The sequence below is a fragment of the Euleptes europaea genome, chromosome 3 (assembly GCF_029931775.1).
Source record: "Euleptes europaea isolate rEulEur1 chromosome 3, rEulEur1.hap1, whole genome shotgun sequence".
Taxonomy (NCBI): Eukaryota; Metazoa; Chordata; class Lepidosauria; order Squamata; family Sphaerodactylidae; genus Euleptes; species Euleptes europaea.
The window spans coordinates 2953001-2978411 of NC_079314.1; the positions used below are offsets into that span (position 1 = coordinate 2953001).

Here is a 25411-nt window from a genome sequence, read left to right on the forward strand (position 1 = left end):
CCAGATGTTTCCATCGGACAAAATAGAACAGTTTCCCTTTCTTCCATTTGGAGTCTAAAACCTTGGACACTTCCAAGTGTGGGTCCCCGCCCACTACCGTAGGAACCTCGGGTTTGGGGGGGGAGTGGAATTGGGGAGCGGGTACGTAAGGTTTGAGCAGACTGATATGGAAGACGGGGTGAACGCCCCTAAGGGTTTTTGGCAGCTCCAATTCCACTGTGACTTCATTGATTACCCGGGAAATGGGGAAAGGTCCCACGTATCGATCGTTTAGTTTTTTGCAGGGCCGGAGCGAGCGCAGGTTTTTGGTGGAGAGATAAACTTGCTCCCCCACCTTGAGCTCCCAACCCGGGGACCGATGTTTGTCGGCCTGTTCCTTGTATTTGCGCTTGGCCCGTTCTAGGTTCTTTTGCAACCAGGGCCAAGTAGACCGAATCACTTGCACCCATTCCTGGGCTTCTGGGACTGCCTCGAGCTCAGGAGTGATGGGGGTGGAACCAAAAGGGCCGAATTCCGTCCCGTACACCACACGGAAAGGGCTAAAACCAGTGGAGGAGTGAGGGGCATTGTTGTAGGCATACTCAGCAAAAGGTAGTAAGTCCACCCAATCATCCTGGTGGTAATTGACATAACACCGGAGATAACACTCGACCACGGCATTAACTCGTTCAGTTTGACCATCGGTTTGGGGGTGGTAAGCCGAGGAGAGTCCTTGCTCTTCCACCCCCATCAGTTTTAGGAAGGCCCGCCAGAATTTGGCGACGAACTGGACCCCCCTGTCGGAGAGGACCTTTCTGGGAATCGAGTGAAGCCTTAGGACATGTGTGATAAACAGTCTGGCCAACCCCTGGGCCGAGGGGAGTCCGGCCCCTAAACGCCTTGCGACCAGCGCCACGCGACCCTCCACCTTAACTCCTAAAGACTCTAAACCAAAGGGGGGCAGAATGTGAGAGTCCCAACCTAGCTGTGCTAACTTCGCAAAATCACTTGCTCAGACTTGGATGCAGAAACAAAGGATTTATTGAAGGCTTCAGATAGTACAAGACAGACACGGGTTTGAAGTTGCAAGTGAGCTAGCTTATCGGGGTTACAGAATATATTGACTACAGGGCACTGGGGTTCACACTTCTGTCGTGGGAAGTTACAAGATAGATTGGTGTAATACAAAACATCAAACGGGTCCCAGAGAGACTGTTAGGACTATCAGACCCTCAAGGCCATATTCGGCCCGAGGGAGTGCATGCAGGAAGCGCCGCAGGGGAGGGCAGGAGCGGCACCTGGGAAAGGCGGATGAGGCGCCGGGCCTGGGGAGGTGCGAACTGCTTTTACGAGTTCAAAGGGACAGAGATAGAAGATGCGAAGAAGGGGAAGGGGAGTCAGAGACACATGGCTCTCACAGGATCTTTCTCTGTTCCAGTTATCTATCCAGACAATCTACAGTGCCTGAATGTGCCCATTCTCTCCACATCCACCTGCCATGCTGCCTACCCAGGCCGCATCACCTCTAATATGTTCTGTGCCGGATATACAGAGGGAGGCAAAGATTCTTGCCAGGTAAGAAAGAGATTGGGTGCATTGATATGGGAGGTCTAGAAGGAATATTTGGAATGAGAGAGAATGACAATTACACCCCAAGTCATTCTGTGACCTTATTTCTGAATGCTTCCCACGTAGTTTCAAAAGCTCTGCCACATGAAAACTAGCATAATAGGGTAAAAGCCCTGTACTTGAAATGCTAGAGAAAGAGATAATTAAAAATATGATCTATAAATCCCAGTTTCTGGATGGCACAATCCAGAATTATACCACCTCATTCTGAATAATCATGATATATAACTCTGAACAATAGCTCTACAGCGTGGATCAAAAAATCTGCATGTTGGGGCCAAGTACAAATGGGGGGAAAGAGAAAAACATGTTCGGGGGGTGGCAATTGATTTTAACTTGATCAGGGGATTGATCTTTAGCTGGCTGTCCTTGCCTGCAGGGCGACTCCGGTGGGCCACTGGTGTGCAACGGAAAACTGTCTGGCGTGGTGTCCTGGGGGAAGGGTTGCGCCCAGAAAAACTATCCTGGTGTTTATGCTCCTGTGTGTAACTACAAAGCCTGGATAGAAGAGGTGATTTCAAACAACTAAGAGACTCTCTACATTCACCCCACAGAAGACTTCCTTGAAACAGTCTAACTTTCTGCTTAAAAGAAGGAGGGAGCAACGAACACCTAAATGTGTGGCCTGGTAAACATAAAAAACTGGTTTAATGTCCTTCCTGCTCTTCATGGAAACCTGGGAGCTGTAATTCTGGGAGGAAGGGTATGGATTTCCAAAATCCTTTCAAAACTGCAACTCCAGAATTCTTTGGGGAAAGCCATGATAGTTAAACTGGTGTAATGTTGAAATAGGTAAATATTCCCCAAGGGGCTCAACAAAGCAGGGGAATTTATGCCATCTCCTTGTGTTTAGAAATAAAACATAACACCATCCTACTTTGTTGTTTGTGTGTTATTGGGGTAGTGTTCCCAATTGTCCGGTAATGGTGGACAATTGCCCGCCAATTGGTTGGGCTGCCTACGGATGCTCAGGTGGTCGGTGAGTGGAAGCAGGCCGAGTGAAGGGAGGCAGAGTGATCAGCATTCCCTGCACAATGATGGCAGTTTTGGTTTATGCTGATGCATTGGCATCACACGGGGATACTTTTGCACTCTCCCCAAAAACTCTATGGAAACCAAAGAGGTTTTTCACAAGTGCTAAAGTGCTCCCCTTTGAGCAATGCCAGCACTTCTGTATAAACCAAAAATGCCATTATCGCATAGGTGATTCCGATCACCACCCCTGATCCCGCCTCCCTAAACCTCTCACCAGTTGTCAGGAGGGACCTAGCAACCCTATATTGGGGAGTGTGTGGTTGTAGTGACATGTGTTTGTCTGACTGCATAGGAATTCAGGGGCAGCCAATGCCCGAGGGGTCACCATTTAAATTATCTCCAACTCTTCATGTGTTATTGTTGGGGAGAAGTCCTACTCTGACCTGTAGGCCTTATCCCACTATTTCCTCCAAGGTTTTCCCACCACCTGGAGGGGCTTTCCTCTCTCTTTGTTCAATCACCACCACCTGGCCTTTGTAGGAATTGCCCGCTGGGAAGGCCAGGAGTCCCAGCTCCCCTTCCCAATTCTGAGTGCTTGCTTCTGTCTCTCACTACCCAGCATCTGGTTACCATGGGGACAGCTTACGGCCTTGTGCACTACTGGGGGAGTAGCCACTTGCCCACTAATTGCCCCTCCTCTTCCTCCTGGCACTCCTTTTAAAATAGTGTATCCAAGAAGGTGGAGGCCTATGTGGTACAGAGAACCACTACCAGAATCAAAAGTTATAAAGTATTTATTGAAAAATGTCCACAAGCATACTTTCAGCACAGCAGCAGTTTGAGCAAGAGATTCAAAAGAAATGTGTATCACACACTTCCTCTGTTCCTCCCTCTGTACATGTCCTAGCTGATGTTAAATATAAGGGAGGCGCCTCAACTTAGAAAGTTACAGTTGTTCTAAAGCATTCTCATTACCTTGAAGCCTCTGCTCAGGTGTAAAAAGGTAAAGGTCCCCTGTGCAAGCACCGGGTCATTCCTGGCCCATGGGGTAACGTCACATCCCGACGTTTCCTAGGCAGACTTTGTTTACGGGGTGGTTTGCCAGTGCCTTCCCCAGTCATCTTCCCTTTACCCCCAGCAAGCTGGGTACTCATTTTACTGACCTTGGAAGGATGGAAGGCTGAGTCAACCTTGAGCCGGCTACCTGAAACTGACTTCTGTTAGGATCGAACTCAGGTCATGAGCAGAGCTTGGACTTCAGTACTGCAGCTTACCACTCTGCACCACGGGGCTCCTTCTGCTCAGGTGTGCAGGCCAGCAAATGGCAGTGGCCGCTTCCAGCAGACCTCAGCTAAGAGCGCCTTCTGCCTCGATGGAATCAGCACAAAAGAGACCAGGTCAGGCCAAGTCAAAGAAGCTTTTCCTGAAGTTGCCAGGAAATTTCCCCTGAAGTCTTTGTAGTGCTTGATTCCTCAAAATCTCTGTTCCCTGCTAGATATCACGTGTCTAGCTCTGGGGGGCGGGGGCTGGACCATCCCATATGGTTGCCAGGTCCCTCCTGGCCACCGGTGAGGATGCGGGGGTAGAATTGCCAGATCCAGATTATGGGGATGGAGCCTGAGGAGGACAGGGGACGTCAGTGGGGCACAGGGCCTCAGAGCCCACCCTCAAAAGCACCCAATGTCTCCAGGGGAAATGATATCTGTAAACTGAAGATGAGCTGTAATTTCAGGGGATCCCCAGGTCCCACCTGGAGGCTGCTGGCATTCCTATCATCCCACTGCCTCTAGCTAGACCCATTAGCATTTCTAAAAGGGTGGTTGAAGTGAGACTGGAAAGCAACTGAATTGACTCGTCCCCCTCCTTCTGCCTGTTTTCTGCCAAGAGAGAAAAACTTTTTAAAATTCCAGGTAAAGGTTTTGCTCAGTTCAAATGTCCAAGGAAAAATGCATTTTCCCACAGTTATTTTGAAAAGAACAATCAGAATGGGAGTATACCTTTTTTTCTTTTTGGGCCTTAATTTCTGTGTACCAGGCTTTCGTTAAAGGCTGAGGAACGGGGACAGTTTTTTAAAAGGTGGCAACCCGAAAAAGTACCCACCACGTCTCTTTTTGCAATGAGAGGGGTTTCCTTGATCCTCTACAAAGGTGCTGTGCCTTTCCATTGGCTGGCAAGCATAAATTCAACAGGTGCGGTTGCCTTGGAGGTATGGCAATAGGCAAGACGGTGGCCTTCTGTATCGCAAGTGTTTTGCATCTGTTAGAAACACAGGAGGTCTGCCAGGGAAAAAATGTGGCAACTCGGCTTACCAAATAAGGGCTGATTCCTTCTGACTAAAGTTGCCACCTTTTTTCTCTAGCCTTGCTCCTGCATAGTTAAAATTTTGCATGATGGGAAATGGAGACATGAAGCATGTCCCAGCACGGTTTACGGCACGTAAGTCACACTGTGGATGAGGGAGGGCAGGTGGCTGCAGCAAGAAGCTCCGTACACCTTTATGAGCAACAAGTGTCTTTTCATGTTAAAGGACATGTTTGAAATAGACTTCCTCTAACCATGACAGGAAATATCTGTCAGGTAGTTCCTGGAAGGATGACGTGCAATGTGTTTACTCGCTTTTGTAACTCACACCAAAGCTGTGGCAAGTCAGTGCGTTGTTCTTTTTGAGAAGGTGCCCATGTTTCCTCCTCCCTTTTGGGCAATTCACTGGAGGAGAAAGAGAGGAGCAGAACACCATGAATGAGATCAGGCTTCGGTCTAGTTGCCCCCAGCCTAGCATTGAGTGTTCTTACCTCAATCAGCTTTCCACGCATGCCCAGTCATGTTTAAATGAATGCATGAAGCTGCCTTATACTGAATCAGACCACTGGTCGGTCAAGGTTAGTATTGTCTACTCTGACTGGCAGCGGCTCTCCAGTGTTTCAGGCAGAGGCCTTTCACATCAGCTGAGAGCCAGGCAGCATAGTTTAGTGGTTAAGACAGTGGACTCTAATCTAGAGAACCAGGTTTGATTCCCCACTCCTCCACATGAGCGGCGGAGGCTAATCTGGTGAACCGGGTTGGTTTCCTTATTCCTCTACATGAAGCAAGCTGGGTGTCCTTGGGCCAGTCACAGTTCTCTCTGAACTCTCTCAGCTCCACCTACATCACAAGGTATCTGATGTGGGGAGAGGAAGGGAAGGCAATTGTAAGCCGCTTTGAGATTCTTTTTTTTATTTATATTTTTATTATATTTTCAAACAAAATAAAACAAACAACAACAAAAAGTATAACAATTTAGAAAACTACATAATAAGAATAATATTTTTTTTTTAAAAAAACACTCAAAATACAATCATTACATTCTTATTATATTTATCTTACCCATTTTATTCCCCCCATCCTCCACCAGTGTGCCCTTAATCCCTCCCACCACCGTGTTGAACTTCCGGAGAAGTGTCTAAACAGTTTATTAATACATTATTTTAGCATTAATCTGAATTATCAAAAATTGAATCTACAACTCGTTCACTATATTAATAAAATTCATTTTTGCCAGTTTATCCCAGTATGCGAAGGCTTTTGACCACATAGTTTTAAATTCTTCCACATCTTTCCCATGTAGGGAATCTGTTAATTTAGCCATCCGCATATAAAACCATATTTTTTCTCTCCAGTCCTTAATTAGAAGTCTATTTACTAGCTTCCAGGATTTTGCAATAATAATCCTTGCTGCTGCAAAACTATATTGACATATGACTCTATCATTCCTATTCAAATTATCTCTAGGGATTCCTAATAAACAAAAAGCTGGATCTATATTAATTTTAGTATTAATCAAGTTATTAGTCTCCCTTACTACCTTTCTCCAAAACTTTTTAATTTTTTTACAAACCCGCCAGGCATGGATAAAAGTTCCTTTTTTCATTCCACATTTCCAGCACAAATCAGAATTTCCCCCTTTAAATTTACTAACCATCTCTGGTGTAATATACCATCTATAAAACATCTTATATAAATTCTCTCTTATTTCATTGGTGATTGTGAATTTAAATTCTATTTTCCATAATCTTTCCCAAACCTCAAGATTAATATTATACCCCAAATCTCTCATCCATTTTATCATGACTGGTTTTATCCTCTCTTGCTCTAAATTTGTTTCAATAATAAATTTATACATCTTTGCTATCTGACCTTTGTTTCCCATATTTAATATTAATTCCAATTTAGATTTATTTCTATTAAATCTTATTAATTTATCTTTATTAAATATATCCTTTAATTTATAATACATAAACCAATCTCCAATCTTGAGTTCTTCTTTTGTTTTAAGAGTCCAAGTGTCACAATACTCAATAATATCCCTATAATTACCTATATCCAGATTAAGCTGTGTTCCCCTTTTCATAAATGCTTCTATAGGATTAATCCACCCTGGTGTTTTAACTTCCCAACATCTTTTATCTTTTCCAAATCTGTAATAAACTATTCCTAATAACATGAAAATTAAAATCCCTATTTACTTTATCTTTATCATACCACAGATATGCATGCCAACCAAATCTTATATTAAAACCTTCCAATTCTAATAATCTAGGATTCTCTAATAGTATCCAATTCCTTAACCAGCCAAAACAAGCTGCTTCATAATACATTCTTAAATCTGGGAGACCCAAGCCTCCAGTTTCTTTTAATTCAATTAAGTTATGGTAGGCTATCCTATGTCTGTCTTTTCCCCATAGAAAATTCAGAATTTCCTTCTTCCAAACTTTATTTTTTTTTACTCCTTTTATAATTGGTAAGTTCTGAAATAAAAAAAGCATCTTTGGTAATACCATCATTTTAATTACTGAAATCCGTCCCCATAATGATAACGGTATCTTCTCCCATTGCTTAAGATCTTTAACAATTTGTTGCCAAATTTTTACATAATTATTCTGAAATAAATTAAGATTATTTGAAGTTATCCATATTCCTAGATACCTAACTTCAGAATCAATAATAAACCCTGTTTTACTAATTAGGTCTGCTTGTTGTGGTAGAGTCATATTCTTTACCAATTTTTTTGTTTTGCTCCTGTTTATTTTAAATCCTGCAAGCTTTCCATAGACCTCTACAATGTTGTTCCATTTTTCCATTTGACAATTAGGATTGGTCAAAATACACACTAAATCATCCACATATGCTTTAACCTTGTAATAATTTCTCCCAATTCTTATACCTTTAATATTATCATATTGTCTTAACTTATTCAATAAAACTTCTAAAACTGATATAAACAATAAAGGTGAAAGAGGTGCCCTTTTGGATTTCTAATTGTGGTGATAGTACTCCATTAACCATAAGTCTGGCTGTTTGTTGAGTGTACATACTCTCAATTGCTGTTTTAAAACCAATACCCAAACCCATATGTTCCTATATTTTTTTCATAAATTTCCAATTAACATTATCAAAAGCTTTCTCTGCATCTAAAAAAATCATAGCCATTGGGGTTGAAATATACTCTGAATATTCTAATAAGTCTATCACCGTTCTAACATTTTGACTGATCATTCTACCAGGTAGAAAACCAGTTTGATCTTCATGTATATAATCATTTAATACCTTTTTTAATCTTGTCTGATGCCCCTGCACTAGAGTCTAAATATAAGGACCAGAACTGAATTGAAACAACACACAATTTTCATTGTGATAATTTTCAACTATTTTCCTGCATCCCTTTGCAAAAGCATTTACCTATTAATTTGCATGCCTTTCACTTCCAATTGCCTTCACTTGCCTCCAGTAATGTCATCATATAGTCAAATCTGAGCAGCTACAAAGCATTGTGCCACTGTCCTGTTCGTTGTGTGGTCCCTGATTGGCTGGGATCATCCACGTGCTTATTCCAAGGTGAAGGGAAAAGTAACAGCTGGGAGAAAAAGGATACTGAAGAATCAGCAACAGGATGAGATCAAAAGCAAGTTGATTATTGGGGGGTGGTCTCTTTTCTGCTGAAATTGGCTTTTTTTAAAAAAAAATTCCCAAATCGAAACTGGAGAATGCAGAAGTTTCCTCTTGGGATTTTAGTTCTTTGGGAAAGAGGTTGGGTGTTCTTCTTCAGACCAGCTCCCCGTAGCAAGTCTCACATCATGATGGAATAACCGTAGTCTATACCTTGGGCCATGGTGTGGTCTGTGGGTTGGCTGTACTCCCAGTTGGGGATGCTTGGTCGGTGTCCCTCACTCCTGTCCCGTCTATGCCACAACTCAGAAAGCTCCCTTCGAAACTTGACACCGGCGAAGGCATACACCAAAGGGTTGAGACAACAATGGACCAACCCAAGGCTCTGTGTGAACAACAGTCCGTAATCCAGTACCTTTTCCCAGGCACAGTCTCGCCCCAAATGGCCTTGACGCTGCAGGCTATCCATGAGAATGAAGATATGGAAAGGAGCCCAGGAGATAACAAAAAGGACCAAAATCACCACCAACAAGCGCAAAGCCGGCACCTTGCCGAACAGATGAGCAAGCCAAAGCCTGACAAAGATTCGGCCATAGCAGAAGAACATCACCAGAACCGGCAACAAGAAGCCAAGGAGGAAAGAGGTGAGGCGCAATCCCAGGCACCAAGACTCAGCTTCCTGGGCCTCAAAGCCCAGATGGCAGATGGACCGTCCTGCCTGGGGGATGAAGGACACGGTGCGGAAGCGCAACTCCACAGCCGAGAGCCCCAAGCAGATTCCCCAGAGCACGGCAGAGGCCAGGTAAGTGTGGAGAAGCTTCCAACGGAGGTGCAGCTGTACAGCGTGGACAATAGCCAGGTAGCGTTCCACGCTGATGCAGGTCAGAAGAAAGATGGTGCTGTAGCTGTTCATGGCCGTCAGGGCCCCCAAGAGTTTGCAGAGTCCATCTCCGAATATCCAACCCCTGGTGAATTGGGCGGCCCAGAAGGGGAGAGATATCACCAGAAGGAGATCAGCCAGAGCCAACTGGAAGAGGTAACAGTCGGCCAAGAGCCAGGGGCACCGGCGTTTGCCCAAGACTGTCACCACCAGCCCATTCCCGATCAAGCCCACCACAAAGACCACAGACAAGACCACGGGGCTGAAGACGCGAGTGAAGTTACCCAACTCTCTTCGAACACACGGGGCCGTGTTTGGGTCAATTTCATCATAAATGGTGGGATCCTAGGGAAGAGAGATGAGTTAATGGGGAATCTCTGCAAGACACCAGCCGCTCACAAATGTGATGAAAAATTTCACCCCCTAAACAACAGTTTGTTGCAGTTTTGTTAAGGTCTTGTACTAGGATCTGGGAGCCTGGGGTTCAAATCCTCATAAAATTTACCTGGTGACCATGAGGCTATCGCTCACTCTCAGCCTAACTGACCTCAGAGGGTTGTTGTGAAGATGAAACTGGGAAAAAAGAATGAGGCCTTGAACATAAGGACATAAGAAGAGCCTTGCTGGATCAGACCAGTGGTTCATCTAGTCCAGCATCCTATCTCACACAGTGGCCAACCAATTTCTGTGGAGGGCCAACAAGAGAGCACAGAGACCCAGGCCTTTCCCTGAACTTGCCTCCTGGCACTGTTATTCAGAGGTGGGGCTGGATACATGTGCTCTAAATAGGAAAAAAAATGTTCTCATTCTACAATAGCTTGTCAAAGTTCAAAAATTTTGAATGCAGTACTCTTTAGGTTTTTTTTGAGAGCCGTTCATCAAAACTCTCACCCAGCTTCTCAGGGCAAATAATCTTGTGTTTATTGGTGAAGCATTTTTCACAGTATGACTCACATTGATTTAGCAACAGATGCTTCAGTGTATTTCCATGCTAGGAAAGTCTTCACATGCTTAATTTGAGGAGCAGATGCCAGTCAATAGGTGCCAGCCCTGGGTTGGTAGGGTTGCCAACTCAGGGTTGGTGAACTCCTGGAGATTTGAGGGTTGAGCCCGGGAAGGATGGGGTTTGGGGAGTGGAGGCACTTCAGCGGGGTATAATGCCATACAGCCCACCCTCCAAAGCAGCCATTTTCTTCAGGGGAACTGATCTCTGCCATCTGGAGACCAGTTGCAATTCTGGGAAATCTGCAGGCCCCAACTGGTTGCCACCTATCAAACCTGAGGACAAACAAATATATTTTGGTTTTCTGCTCTTTCCTTTTTCACACTTTTTCAGAATTTTTCTCCACTCCATACCTCCCAAAGTGTGGGTCTCTTGAGGATTACAGGATGGTTTTTCTGGAGCAGATTGGCCAAATTTGGTTTCTGAAGAGGTTCTTGAATCTTTAACTGGCATCAGTATGTAGAAATTGAGCAGCTGAAGCCTTTCCTGGCATGAGAGTTAAAGTGAGGGGGGCAAAGATTTGCCAGCTTACTTTTTGCTAGAGTTGCCAACTCCAGGTTGGGAAATTCCTGGAGATTTAGGGGTGAAGCCTAGGGAGGGGGTTGAAGGAGGAGAGGGACTTCAGTGGGTAAAATGTCTTGAAGCTCACCCTAGGGTTGCCAGATCCCTGCCAGGGTTGGGGTATCTCTCACTTTGGGCTCCCTCCCCCCAGCACCATTCAGTCGGCTGCCGGGGATCTTATCAGCCATAAATCAAGGCTTATTTGCCGAGTAGACATCACTTCTGGAAGTGATGTCATCAGAGCACTGACACCATGGGAGATGCTCTGGTATTTGGACAAAACTCTATGATAAAAACAGCTTCTACATAAAGTTTGTGCCCAAATACCAGAGCATCTCCCACATCGTCAGCAATGTGATCACGTCACTTCCGGAAGTGACGTCAATGCACCAAAGGTGACTAGGCCTTAGGGTTGCCAACTGCCCAGTTGTGATGGGCAATTGCTTACCAATCAACCAGGCTGCCCTCTGACCAGCTGATGGTAAGCGGGCGGAAGCAGAAAGGTTCCAATTTGGCTTGCAGCATGGAAAAGGAGGCTGGAGCCTTCCTCCTAGCCCTGCTGTGCCAGCTGAGGGTCGGCGGGCAATGTGTGCCCGTGCGCCTGCCTGCAGCGGTACGTCACTCTGCATCGCAAGAGGCCTTTTCCACTCAATCTCCCAATTTGAGTGGTAAAGGTCTCTTGAGGCAGCACTTCCAGTTGTAAACCGGAAGTGACCTAATTGCGTTGGCGCGGCCACCCAATCCCACCTCACTTCCACCCTAAAAACCTCCTGCTGAAGGACAAGAGGGACCTGGTAAGCCTACAGGGGGTACCTGGCAACCCTAGTTCACTCTCCAAAGCAGCCATTTTCTCCAAATAGTAGAAAAAGAAATTGCCCGCCAATCCACCGGGCTCCGCGGAGTGGCCATCGCACGTGCACATGGCTGCACGCAACACGAGTACATCACTTCCTGGTTTACCCCTGGAAGTGCTGCATGGTGACGGGGCACTCACACCCCAAAGCGCTATGTTTAGGGGGGTTAAGTGCTAAAGCATCCCACCGCCACGTGGCACTTCCGGGGGTAAACCTGGAAATGATGTGATTGTGTTGCGCACATGGGATCGCCACCCCAGCCCCGCTCCAGTAACCTCCCACTGGTGGAGTCGGCAGACCTGGCAAACCTGTCCCCAGGGGAATCTTTCCCCTTTCACCAGGAGATTGGGTTGCCAACCTTCAGGAGGAACCTGGAGATCTCCCGCTATTACAGTTGATCTCCAAACTACCAAGATCAGTTCCCCTGGAGAAAATGGCTACTTTTGAGGGTGGGCTCTATGGCATTATACCTTGGTGAGGTCCTTCCTCTCTCCAAACTCTGCCCTCTCCAGCCCCCACCCCCGCCAAATATCCAGATATTTCCCAACCCAGAGCTGGCAGCCCTATCTGGAGATCAGTTGTAATTCTGGGAGATCTCTAGGCTCCACCTGGAAGCTGACAACCCTAGTTTTTGAACAGCAGTCTGTTCTTAAAAGGCAGAGGATGGGGGGGAGGTGACTACCCCGCAGTCTAATGCAGGAACAACCTACCTCGGGATAGAAACTGTCCCAGGAATAATTGAACATGTTTCTGCTGCTGCAACCGACCCACTTCTCTGAACGTGCAAGATGGGTCAAGAAGAGGTTCTCCCAGGCCTTTCCCCATCCTCCTCCTCCTTCTGCCCACCCCAAGAGGGAAGGAAAACAAGTATTTATAGTGATGAAAGAAACGGGGGAAATCCAGCAAACCGACAACATTAGGAAACCCTCAGAGATGGGGAAGCAGAGAGCCAACAGGCCATCGGGGGTGGGGGGGTGGGGGGGAGAGAACCTGTAATGTCGAAGGCTTCACCCGTGGAATTTCTGCTGTCTGTGCAGGCTGTTCACAGGCTGAAGAACCTTAGCAGGAACAGAGGAAAAAAGACAGCAGATTCTACAAGCATTAAGGTCATCTAAAAGTTGCCAACATCCAGTTGGGGCCTGGAGATCTCCCGAAATTACAACTGAACCCCAGACTACAGAGATCAGATCCCCTGGAGAAAATGGCTGCTTTGGAGAGTAGAACTCTATTGCATTAAACCCCGCTGAGGTTCTTCCCCTCCCTAAACCCCGCCCTCCCCAGGGTCCACCCTTCCAAATCCCCAGGACTATCCCAACCCAAAATTGGCAACTGCATCCCTCCAAGGAACTCGGAGTGATGTATGCAGTTCACCCTCCCTCTATTTTATCCTCATTAACAGCCCTGTGAGTTAGGTCAGGCACTGAGAATGACGGGCCGCAGGATACCCAAAGAGCTTGATGACAGAGGTTTGAACCTGGATCTCCCACATCTGAGTCCACTTACTCCAACCTCTGTGCCAAGATTTAACCCCAAGAGAAGGGCTCTCTTCAAATTCTAAGGTGCTTTTTGTTGACTTTATGTATAGCCTACTTTTCTGCCATGGAGCCCAACACCTGGGGGGGGGGTCCCCCATATGAATATGGATCAGATTTCCTATCGTTTCAGCAAGATTCTTGCCTTTGGTACTTTGCCCCGGTAATCGTTAAGGTCTTTTAAAAATCCTTGGGTGATCCCTAGTCATATTTCCCATTGTCCACAAGATGGCATCAGTCTCCTCCTCTTACTTCCTTTGCAATCATTCCAACTGAACTGTCCCAAAAAGGGGGGGGGGGCAGGGGAGGCAATAAAATGTCCAGGAGGAAGCGGAGCCAGGTGGCCCTTGAAGTTCCCGCAATGCCGTAGGGACTGTGCCGCAGGACAGACAAAAGGATGTCCTTGTTGTTACTGCCCTGCTGTTATTAAGGGTGTTAATATATGGCACCCTTTGGAAGGCTTGTTATATGGTATGTATGTATGTTTTGTTTTGAATTTTAATAAAAATTTATGGGGGGAGAAAGATATTCTTCTTTATACAAGTGATGAAAGTTTGGAATTTGCTGCTGGAGGTCATGAGTGATGGCCGTGGGCATAGATGACTTTAAAAGGGGATTAGACAGATTCGTGGAGGAGAGCTCTATCAGTGGCTACTAGCCATGGTGACTAAAGGAAACCTCCGCATTCAGAGGCAGTCAACCTCTGAATCACAGTGCTAGGAGGCAACAACAGGGGATGGCCTTGGCCTCTGTGCCCTGTTGTTGGATCTCCAGAGAAACTGGTTGGCTACTGTGTGAGAGAGGTTGCTGGACTAGAGGGGCCACTGGGCTAGGGTTTCCAGCCTCCAGGTGGTGGCTGAAGATCCCACCACAAGGGTTGCCAACCTCCAGGTAGTAGCTGGAGATCTCCTACTATTACAACTGATCTCCAGCCGATAGAGATCAGTTCACCTGGAGAAAATGGCTGCTTTGGCAATTGGACTCAATGGCATTGAAGTCCCTCCCATTCCAAAACCTCGCCCTCCTCGATGTCAGGCCTGCTTCTCACTGCCGTTGACTTTCACTTTCCTAGATTCAAGGACTGTTATGCCTACTGTTAGTGCCTACTGAATTGCGCCAGAACTCAAGGACTGTTATGTCTATTGTTATGCCTGCTGTACTCTGTTTGATGTTCTGGGAACACTGCTTTGTTTATGATGTGTAATCTCCCTCCAAGTGCTCTATATTCTCTCGTTCCATCCAGACAGCCCCATAGCTGTCACCCTTCCCTGTATGCACTGTTAACCTATTTTGACCAAGTAAACCAGCTTCTTTAGACTTGACTGTCTCTGATGTGGTCTTTGGTTCAGGTAGGGCAAGAGCTGACACTCAGGCTCCTTTCCAAAAACCTCCCGCCGGTGGTGAAGAAGGCCTGGCAACCCTACCTGCCACCCTGGAGAAAATGGCTGCTTTGGCAATTAAACTCCATGGCATTGAGGTCCCTCTCCTCTCCAAACCCCACCCTCCTTAGGCTCCACCCCCCAAATCTCCAGGTATTTGGAGGGTATTTCCCAGCCCGGAGCCAGCAATCTTAGCTGGGTGAAGTAAAGGCAGTTTACCCAATCATGGTAAGAACCAGCTGTAGGTTTGTCTATCACCTCTCTCCCGCCACACCACTGCCCACTGGGTCTGAGCAGAGGATTGCCAACCTCCATGTGGGGCCTGGAGATCTCCCAGAATTACAGCTGATCTCCAGACCACAGAGATCAGATCCCCTGGAGAAAATGGCAGTATTGGAGGGTGGACATTTTGGCATTATATCCTGTTGAAGTCCCACCCCAAACCCTGTCCTCCCTAGGCTCCATCCCTCTAATCTCCAGGAATTTCCCAACCTGACGTTGACAACTCTGTGCTCTGAAAAAATGAAGGGTGAGTCTTGCTTTGGGTTGCTTCTGGCCACTAGTGGCCCTCCACTTTTTCTGTAAGTTAATGGGCCAAATCTCCCCTATACAAGACCCACCTAGCACTCTCGCTTAGCAAATGCCTGCCATGTCCAGATAAACAAGGATATTCCTTCCTTGCCTGCAAAAGTAACAAACTTTATTGCAAGCGCAGGCAAAGTATTCACTTTGGGATTTTATGAAGTGAAATCCAGACCACAAGAGGCAAAAGTACAATCAGGTTTTATTAGTTACAGAAGTATACAAAATAAAAATGCAGACAGTTAACAGTGAAGCTCATTGGTAGAAGGAATAAGATATACTCGTCTGCCCGAGACAAAACTCTGCAGGTGGATCAGGCAGACTACACCCCAAAGCCTGCAGGAATAGTTTGGCTGCACCCACAGAGAGTTTTTTCCTCTACCTTGCTTGCAGCAGGGTTTAGGGGTTTTGAGCAGCCACACCATGCCCTCTTCTGATTGTCCGCTTTCTAGGCTTTCCCAGTCAGCAGTATATATTTTTTTCAGACCTGCCCTTGCCTGTGCTAACTTCTGTAGCCAAATTTTCAGTACAAATACACAAGCTAAATGTTCAGGCTTTCAACTTTGGAAACGTGTTACAAAAAATTCTGCCCACATTTTGGTGTTTGCATATCAGGCTTGCACATGAAAAGACAAATGTTCTCCTAAAACAACAAGAGAGAGCTCTCAATAAATATGCTGTTTTCCATAGCCAAAACTGCAGTCTTTGGGTTTAGAGTGAACTGAAAGCAAAACTAGACGTTCACTTAAAAAAAAAAAAGTCAGTTGGGTCTGGATTCCATGTGCAGCAGCAAAAACAGGGGGAAACCCCCTGTGCTGCTTGGCATGGAAAATGGCCGGGGGGGGGGTAGTCCTCCCCCCCTCCCCCGCAGAGGCACCCCGAGCTCAAATGGACTCCGCTTTATTTTTTTAATAGCCATTTCCTGCAGCTTCTGCGTGGCTGCGGTGAACCCAAGTTGGGTAAACATACATTTAAGTGTTGCACATGTTTTGCTACAGTTGCTGGTTCAAGTCAATTTCTCTCAGATTCTTTCAGCTGAATTACATGAGGCTAGAACTAACCTCATACAAGTGCCTAATTATGCTCCACAAGGACAGGTCCTAAGACACTTACATACAGGATTTCAACTCAAAATTACAATATAATCTCTTGACACTCCCCTTTGCTTATAGGATAGAAATGAATTCTTCACATATTAAATTCCAAAATATTTGCACTTCAAATGTCTCCATACACTCTCAAATCCAATTTCTGTACTTGAGTGTTTGGGTTGAGGAAACTGGAACCCAAATGCACATAATAAATTTCAGTGGTGGTGTCTGAAATGATGACAATCGTTTGGCAATACATCTTTTCCCAAACTGGAAAGCTGACAGCAAGTGAAATTTCAGAATCAGAACTATGGTGGCTGCTAAAATTCAAATGGGGATGATCTTTAGCATCCCAGAGGGGCATTCAGCTTGTTCCTTCAAAACCTTGAGTGGCTTCATTTAATATTGTCTAGGGTTCAGACAGCAAACAAAAAATGCTTTTAGTATTAATGTCCCATATAGGGAACAGTAAACCCATGAACGTATTTAGAAAACAGGTTTTGAAGGGTTTTTTTGGGTGTCATTTCAAAACATATGCAACGCTTGTTAGAGCAGAGTGGGACAAAATAAATGCATTGGCCTCTTGCAGAACCACAGTGGAATTCTTGACCAGTAGCGTCTTCCACTATACAGGCAGGCTTATCAGAGACCTGCATAGGAGGGCTCGGTGCTCTCAGACCACGTTGAATCTTTCCGGTGGCTCGACAGGTGGGCATGTCTCTTCAGGAACTTGCGGCTCACACAGCCAACCTGCTCCAGCAGTTCAATGAATCTGTTCCGGAACTTGATTCCTACAAAGGCATAGAGGAGGGGGTTGAGGCAGCAGTGGGAAAACCCCAAGCTCGTTGTGATAGTCTCTGCAATCTCCATCTTGGACTTCCACTCACAACTTTGCTCCAAGACTTTGAAGTAAATCAAGGTTTCAATGAGCTTCACCAAGTGGTAGGGGGTCCAGCAGAGGAAGAAGACGGCCACCACCACCAGGATGACCCTAAGGGCCTTCTGCTTTGGGAAACCTTTGGAGCTCAGCAGAGTGAAGATGATGTGGGTGTAACAGTAAGCCATGGTCAACAGAGGGAGGAAGAAAGCCACCACTTGGTTCAAAATATGTAGAGTGATCTTCCAGCTGGAGCTAAAGTTGAGGGAGCATGAGTTGGTGTTTTGGCGGGAATCAAATTCAACTTTCAGAAATATGAAATCCGGCACTGCAAGAAGAATGCAGAAGACCCAAATGGCCAAAGAGCTGATGAGGATCCAAGAGGACTTGGACCTCTTATACATGCGGATGACATAAACGATGGAGAGGTACCGATCGAAACTGATGCAGACCAGGAAGAAGATACTGGAGTAGAAATTGATCTTGAAAATGCTGCCAACCACTTTGCAGAGGAACTCCCCGAAGATCCAGCTGTGCACAGCTTGGGCTGCCCAGAAAGGAAGCGTGGCCACCAGGAGGACGTCTGCAATGGCCAAGTTGAAGATGAACACGTCCGTTCCAGGTAAGGACTCCTTGGTACGCAGTGAGACAGCCATCACCATGATGTTTCCGCACAACCCCAGTAGGAAAATAAGGGTGTAGAAACAAGGCAGGAAGACCCTCTCAAAGGCTTGGATGGTATAGAAGTCACAGGGCGGGACCAGGCAGCACACTTCACTCTCGTTGTAGTCTGACTCATTGTAGCTGAAGTAACTGGAGGTGCTGCCATTTCCGTAGTAGTAAGAGATCAAGGTATCTGAGTCAAGGCTCTGTTTGTAGTCATCATGGTCCTGGAAAAGAGTATTTGTTATTGTTGTTTAGAATATTTACAGCCATAAAAATTAAGATGGCCAACTCCAAGTTAGGAAATTGCTGGAGATTTGGGGGTGGGGCCATGGGAGGGTGGTGTTTGGGGAGGGGAAGGACCTCAGCAGAGTGCACTGCCAGGGAACCCACCCTCCAAAGCAGCCATTTTCTCCAGAGGAACTAGATTTTTTATTAGTTTTTTTGTGATCCCAAGCTCCACCTGGAGGCTGGCAGTCCTTGAAAGGGGGAGGAAAAAAGGCACCAAATAAATACATTAAATAATCCACAGAATGCCTTTTATACTTTTTTTGATCCTGGTCCCCTGCCCAAGGCAAGTCTGCGTAGGGTTGCCATACGGTTTCAACAAAAATACTGGACACACTTGATAACAATTGTCGACCATATATATAACAAGGATAACAATACACATAACCAAGATCTACCCAGATAGGGTTGCCCGGTACCATTGGCAACTGGCAGGGGACGGGGGTGGGTGAATCTTACGGCACATTTGGCTTTTCCACTCGCAACACTTAGAAAGATTATGAGCTGAAAATTCCCCAGAGCTCTGCTTTGGATGCAATCCATGGCTTAATATCAAACTTCATTTTACCATGCCAGAAAAGGCTATCACCCCTTCTAAACTTTGATAATACAATGGATTGTGAATCTTTTTTGTTTCTCTTATTCGAGTAACCAGCAATTGAACAGACACCTGTTTGAATCTTTCCATCTTTTATTGAAAAAGGAAGAGGTTATTTTTATTAAGGAAGACAATGTACAATAAAGAACTGAAATAACTGAGCCTACACAGAGTGTGGATAAACAGGCACGTGTAATCAAAGTTCCTAACATTATTCTAATACATATCAAAAACTAGTTGTCAGTTAGAACAAATCAGATTTCAGTCTCTTTTTATTCCATTCTTTATGCTTGTGGACCAACAGGTTATAAGCAAAACAAATTCAATACATTCCATAATACATCATATTACCAAACATACAAAAATATAATATCTAAACAGTGCAGTTAAAAACCATAGATAAAAGTTTTGCCACAGCGAGGGTTACATTTGGGTCAGTATCAGCCAGTAACTTTGCAACTATATTATGCTTTAGGGCAGGTTCCCACCTCTGAATGTATATTCTGATCCATTTGTCTCTGGCAAGATCATGCTTTTTACAATCTACAAAAAAAAATGTCGAACAGTGTCCAAACTCCCTGACCCACAATCACAAAGTCACTCAGAAAAGGGGACCCCTGAGGGGAGAGGTGTCATTTCCTGTGGTGCTGACAGCCGTTTCTTCTCTCACCACCCCCATCTTTGGTCAGGGTGGTTTTGCAGTTTCGGTTGGTGACCAACCAGGGGTCTTGAGAAAGCTCTCAACTAGGGCCTGAAGTCAGCAGTGTTTTATTCAGGGAATGACAAAAAGAGAAAGAGCCTTGGCTACTTACCGTGAAGGCTTCTTCTGCTCAGAGGGACGAAGGGCATCTTTATGATGGGTGTTTCCTTTTCCTCTTAGCTCGGGAGGCAGGATCTAATATTTAAATTTTTTCCTGGCTTCTCAGGGTAAATGCCCCCTATTGCCAGTTCTAACACTTTCCAAGCCTTAGAAGATTAGTAGGGTAGAAAACTAAGAAATACGTTATATCTCACGAAATTGAAATTGGAACTATACTAACTATGAACTTCAGCAATAACCATGAACTATAAATATAATGGAACCATTGATGGACGTCTGGGAGGGCAAGATGCCCTTCGTCCCTCTGAGCAGAAGAAGCCTTCACGGTAAGTAGCCAAGGCTCTTTCTCTGCTCAGAGGGACAAAGGGCATCTTTATGATGGGACATATAAGAGCAGTACCCGCCCTGGGAGGGTTAGACGTCCTGTAATATGCTTTGCAACACTCTTCTCCCGAAGGCGGCATCGGATGAAGAGTAGAGGTTTAATTTGTAGTGTCTAACAAATGTAGACACAGACGACCAAGTGGCCGCCTTGCAAAGCCTGTCTATCGAAGGCTGTGGATGTGGCTGCACTACGGACCGAATGGGCCGTTACACCTCCAGGAATGGGTAGTTTGCTCTCCTTATAGGCAGTCTTTATGCATAATGAAATGGTGCGGCTAATTGATGCCCTTGACATGGGCTTACCCTTTCTTGGTTGGGAGATATTGATAAACAGTGACTCAGATGTTCGGATGTTTTCTGTTCTGGTCATGTATATGTGACGTGCCCTACGAGCGTCTAACAAGTGCCAAGTCTTCTCCAAAGGGGTCTTAGCGTTAGGACAAAAAGAAGGAAGGATTATGTCTTGTTCCCTGTGAAACTTTGTATTACACTTGGGAATAAAGGAGTGGTTGTGTCTTAGAACTACCTTGTCCTTATGAAAGGTAATGAGTCCTGGTCGCATAGAGAGGGCTCCTAGTTCAGAAACCCTGCGTGATGTGGTTACCGCCGTTAGAAATAGGACTTTCATCCTTAACCACTTTAATCCAACCTGTGTAAGCGGCTCGAATGGAGGCTTCGTAAGTGCAGTGAGAACCGTGTGTAGGCTCCAAGTGGGAAATCTGTGTCTTGTAGGAGGTGCGGTTATGGATAGACCCTTAAGGAATGATTTTATGTGAGGATGCCCGGTTATTCTGTAGCCCGCTACTCGTGGTACTATCATAGCTATTGAAGCTAGTTGCCTTTTTAAAGTGGCGGTGGCTAGTCCGATCCTGTGTCCTTCCTGTAAAAATGAAAGGATGCCAATTGTTCGTGGTTTAAGTGGGTTGATGTTTTTGCACCTGCACCATCAGGTGAATGCCTTCCATGTTGAGTTATAGATTCTCTGTGTTGAAGGTCTGCGCGCTGCCTGAATGGTATTAATTATATCCTCTGTGTACCCTAATCTATGCAATCTGTCCCTCTCAATTCCCATACGGTCATTTTGTACCATCCTGGATCTGGATGACGAACTGGACCCTGTATTAGGAGGTCTGGTCTGACCAGTAGTCTCCAAGTGTTGTTGTTTGACATCTGAATTAAGGTGGGAAACCACGGGCGCCTGGGCCAGTAAGGTGCTATGAACAATACATGTGCCTTCAGCGTCCTTATCCTCCTTAGCACTCTTGGTATGAGTGGAAGGGGTGGGAATGCATATAGCATCCCCTTGGGCCAGGGTGCTGTCAGTGCGTCCGTCCGTTCGGCTCCTAACTGCGTGTACCTGGAGTAGTAACGAGGGAGTTGATGGTTTGTAGTGTTTGCAAATAAGTCCACTATTGGAGTTCCGAATTTTTGTGTGATGCAATGGAAGATGTCTGGATGGAGAGACCATTCTGCCTCGCTGATCGTCTCCCTGCTGAGCCAATCTGCCTGTATATTTGTGGTTCCTTTTATGTGTTCTGCTCGTATTGACACTAGATTGGTCTCTGCCCACCTGAGTATCGGAAGAATTTCCCTGTGTAGTGTTGATGATCTGGACCCCCCTTGTTTGTTTAAATGTGCCTTTGCGGCTACATTGTCTGTCCTGATCAGTATGTCTTTCCCTTGTACTAGTTTTGAAGCTGAGTAAGGCCTTGTAAATCCCTCTGATCTCCAGAGCGTTTATATGGAGTTTCTGTTCTTGTGGAGACCACGTTCCTTGGGCTATGTGATTGTGAAGTGTTGCCCCCCATCCCGTTGTGCACGCATCTGTGTGTATTTGATCTGGGATTGGGTAAATAAACCGAAGACCCTTTGACAGGTTGTTTGGGTCTGACCACCATTGCAAGCTGTTTTTGGCGTCCCTGGTAAGTAGAATGTTGAAGTCTCTTTTCTTTTGTATGTCCCTCTGATATAGCCTGAGGAGCCGTTGTAGGGGTCTTGCATGTAATCTTGCCCATTGAATAGTGGTTATGCATGCTACCATGTGTCCCTGTAGTTTGGCAAGGGATATGAGTTTGGATGTTCTGGTAACATAAGTTTTTCTGGCTAGTGATGAAATTAGAACAATTTTTTCTCTTGTGAGAAATTGTTTGTTTTGTTTTGTGTCTATCTCTACGCCTAAGTGTGTCAGTCGTTGAGATGGAGTTAGCTTGCTCTTTTTGTAATTTATTATGAATCCGTGTGATGATAGATTTTCTATGACCAATTTTGTGTGTTGTATGCTTTGCTGTTGTGAGTCTGCACAGATCAGTATGTCGTCTAGACAGGGGTGTATTCTTACACCCTGTTTGCGCAGTTCCGCCACTAGGGCTACTAGCACTTTGGTAAATACCCTTGGGGCAGATGTCAACCCGAAGGGGAGAGCCCTGAATTGATAATGACTTCCTTGATAAAGAAATCTTAGGAAGCGGCGGTGCTGAGGATGTATGAGAATATGTAAGTATGCCTCTGTGAGGTCTATGGATGTTAGAAAATCCATAGGTTGTAATGCCTCTGTTACTGTTTTTAGTGCCTCCATTCGGAAATGTCTCAAGGGGATGAATCTGTTCAGAAACTTCAAATCTAGGATGGCTCTCCATCCTCCGTCTCTCTTGGGCACTGTGAAGAATACTGAATAGATTCCCGATGAGCATTCCGATGGAGGCACTGTCTCTATAGCCTTGATATCCATCAGGTGCTGTATAGCTTCTGATGTTCTCTGAAGCTTGTCCTTGTTCCTGGAGACTGGTGAGGTTACTAGTCTGTTTGATGGGATGTGAGCAAATTCTATTTTGTATCCCTGAGATATGATGTTCATGACCCACTGGTCTGGCTGGGAGGACGACCATTGTGGTTGAAAATGATTCAGCCTTCCTCCCACAGGCTGTAGTGTGGCGTCACTGTTTAGTTTGGCGACCGGGCTTACTCCCTTTGTCGCCCTGATATGGGGTGAACTTTGAACCTCTATTAAACCTTCCTCCTCTCCGAAAGGGGTTACGGTTCTGGTTCCATTGTCCATGACGTTGGTCAGGTCTGAACTTTTGTAGTGTGTGGTATGAATGAAATGGAGTAAATGTCTGATTTTTGTATTCCTTTTGAAGAGTTTTTGGCAATGCCTTCTTCTTATCCTTAGTTTCAACTAAAATGGGGTCTAATTTGTCCCCGAATAGTCTTTTTCCCTGGTAAGGGAAACCCATTAAAACCGATTTTGATCTGTGGGTCGCTTGCCACGGGCGGAGCCAAAGCGCCCGCCTAGCTACCGCTGTGGTAGCCATGGCTCTAGCTGCGTAAGTCATGGTGTCTAGTGTTGAGTCGGCCAGGAAGGAAGCTGCCTTCAACAGTCTAGACACACCTTCACTGGCCTGCTTTTCTTCCTGTGGAATGAGTTGTGTCAATTTTCTAGCCCAAATTATTGCAGCTCTAGACACCAATGCCGACGTCACTGAAGCCTTAATAGCTAGTGCAGATGCTTCATGTGATTTTTTGCAGGCTAGTTCTGCCTTTCTGTCAGCAGGGTCCCTGATCAGAGTCTGATCTTCCTCAGATACTAGGTCTGAAGTATGGAGCGCAGTGACCGGAGCTTCCACCGGGGGGACCCAGAGCATGTCTGATGTGCCTTGGTCTACGTTGTAGAACTTTCTAGATGTTACAGGCCACTGTTTTGAAGTCATTGGTTTTTCCCATTCTGACTTCATGAGTGACAAAAAATAGTCTGGTACTGGTATTACTCTGTCAGGAGTGTCATGCATGTGAAATAACTCTTTTGTTCCTTTTTTGGTTTGAATATTCTGGGATTCAGTGTCATCTGAAAGATCAAGTGCAGCTAGTGTCTTTGATAATAATAGAGGAAATTCCTCTGCACAAAATACCCTTGACTGTTTAGGTTGCTCAATTAAATCTTCCCCATCGGAACTAAATTCGCCTTCTTCCCTTTCACTGTCATTGTCATTTGAATACACAGACTCATCACCTTCCTCCCCTTGCATGGTCTGATGTACAGATCCATCTTTAACAGCCGCTTTAGTGGGGCATTTTCCCTCCCCATATGAGGTCCCAGAAACATTGCCTGTAGCGGGTTGGTTTGGGAGGGGTCCCATGTTGTAATAGCCTTGGGCTTGCGCACCCTAAATAGGGTAATTCTGCATAGCAATGGGCTGTACTGCTCTTAAGCCTTCAGTGAAGGCATCCTTAATAAGGGAAGAGAGCTCTGCTTTTAAGAAGGCTAGACCTTCGTCTTGCAGAGGGGGGAGGATCCTACCGGTAGATGAAGTCTCCGCTGCCGCCTGTTGTCCTTGATTTAGAGGCGAGCCGCCTAAGGACGAACCGGCATGAGGCAAAGGCGAGCCGCCAGCCTCCTGGGCCCGTTCCCTGGTTAGCTGCAGGGAGTGGGCGCCGGGTGCCAGAGGGAGCTCCGTGTGCTCCGCGTCCCAAGCCTGAGCGCCCGAAGGTAATGGCGAGCTGCCATGCTCCTGGCCCTGCACCCGAAAGGAAGTGGAGTAGGGAGCGGACATTGCTGCTGAACTCCTCGTGCCGCCCGCCGCTGCAATCTTTCCTCCGCGGGCTGTTTCAACGAGGCGTTTAGCGCGCCTGGTACTGGTCAAGACAACCTTTTTGCGCTTACCGCTGTTATCGCCTGCACCGTGTTTTCTTTTTGTTTTTGCCTTGGAGCCAATTTGCTGACTCGTAGAAGGCTGGATGACCTCGGATGGGTGAGGCATAGCCTTGAGAAGGCTAGGATCCAGATCGGCTGTGGCAATATAATTGTCGTCCTGCCGATCCGCCATTTTGTTTTGGCGGGAAGGGATCCCTTTTTAAAATTTTAGTATTTCCTATGCCCCAACAAAGGAAATAGTGGTAGAAGTAGTGAAGAATAGAAAAAAGAATTAAGTATAAGTTTGGTAATAGAAGTAAGGCTGGGTAATTTCTATCCTTAAAAGCAGAGAGCTGCAAAAGGGCTGCTCTCCCGATCAAGGCAAGAAATAGAACTGGCAATAGGGGGTGTTTACCCTAAGAAGCCAGGAAAAAATTTAAATATTAGATCCTTCCTCCCGAGCTAAGAGGAAAAGGAAACACCCATCATAAAGATGCCCTTTGTCCCTCTGAGCCGAGAAGAACCAGAGTTGCTTTAATAATGAGGCAAGATGTAGCAAAGGCAGTCAGGAGCTATAATGCAAAGTCTGCCTGTGGTGCCACGTCACTTCCGGTATAAACCCAGAAGCACCGCATCGCATCGCAAGGGGCTGTTTACCACTCAAACCCCCAGTTTGAGTGGTAAAAGGCTCCTTGCGATGCAGCACTTCTGGGTATAAATGCATCGCAAGGGGCCTTTTACCACTCAAACTGGGAGATCACCTGCTA

General features: G+C 45.9%; 3 protein-coding genes across 3 annotated transcripts in view; 1 reads left to right on the top strand and 2 right to left on the bottom strand.

Moving 5' to 3' along the window:
- LOC130474180 (trypsin-3-like) overlaps window positions 1-2137 on the top strand; it is a 31513-nt gene extending 29376 nt beyond the window's left edge. Inside the window, exons 4-5 of the mRNA XM_056845710.1 lie at window positions 1418-1554; window positions 1988-2137. Of these exons, the coding sequence (XP_056701688.1) occupies window positions 1418-1554; window positions 1988-2137 (287 nt within the window). The remainder of the gene's footprint in view (window positions 1-1417; window positions 1555-1987) is intronic.
- Window positions 2138-8686: 6549 nt separating this feature from the next.
- On the bottom strand, window positions 8687-12549 carry LOC130474181 (C-X-C chemokine receptor type 3-2-like). The gene is made up of 2 exons (XM_056845711.1): window positions 12514-12549; window positions 8687-9730 (listed from the first exon to the last, which is right to left on the bottom strand). The coding sequence occupies exons 1-2, from the start codon at window positions 12547-12549 to the stop codon at window positions 8687-8689; spliced, it is 1080 nt and encodes a 359-aa protein (XP_056701689.1).
- A 4480-nt stretch (window positions 12550-17029) lies between these two features.
- On the bottom strand, window positions 17030-24837 carry LOC130474182 (C-X-C chemokine receptor type 3-like). The gene is made up of 2 exons (XM_056845712.1): window positions 24214-24837; window positions 17030-18154 (listed from the first exon to the last, which is right to left on the bottom strand). Exons 1-2 carry the CDS (start codon window positions 24835-24837, stop codon window positions 17030-17032), a joined length of 1749 nt encoding a protein of 582 aa, XP_056701690.1.
- Window positions 24838-25411: the final 574 nt, after the last annotated feature.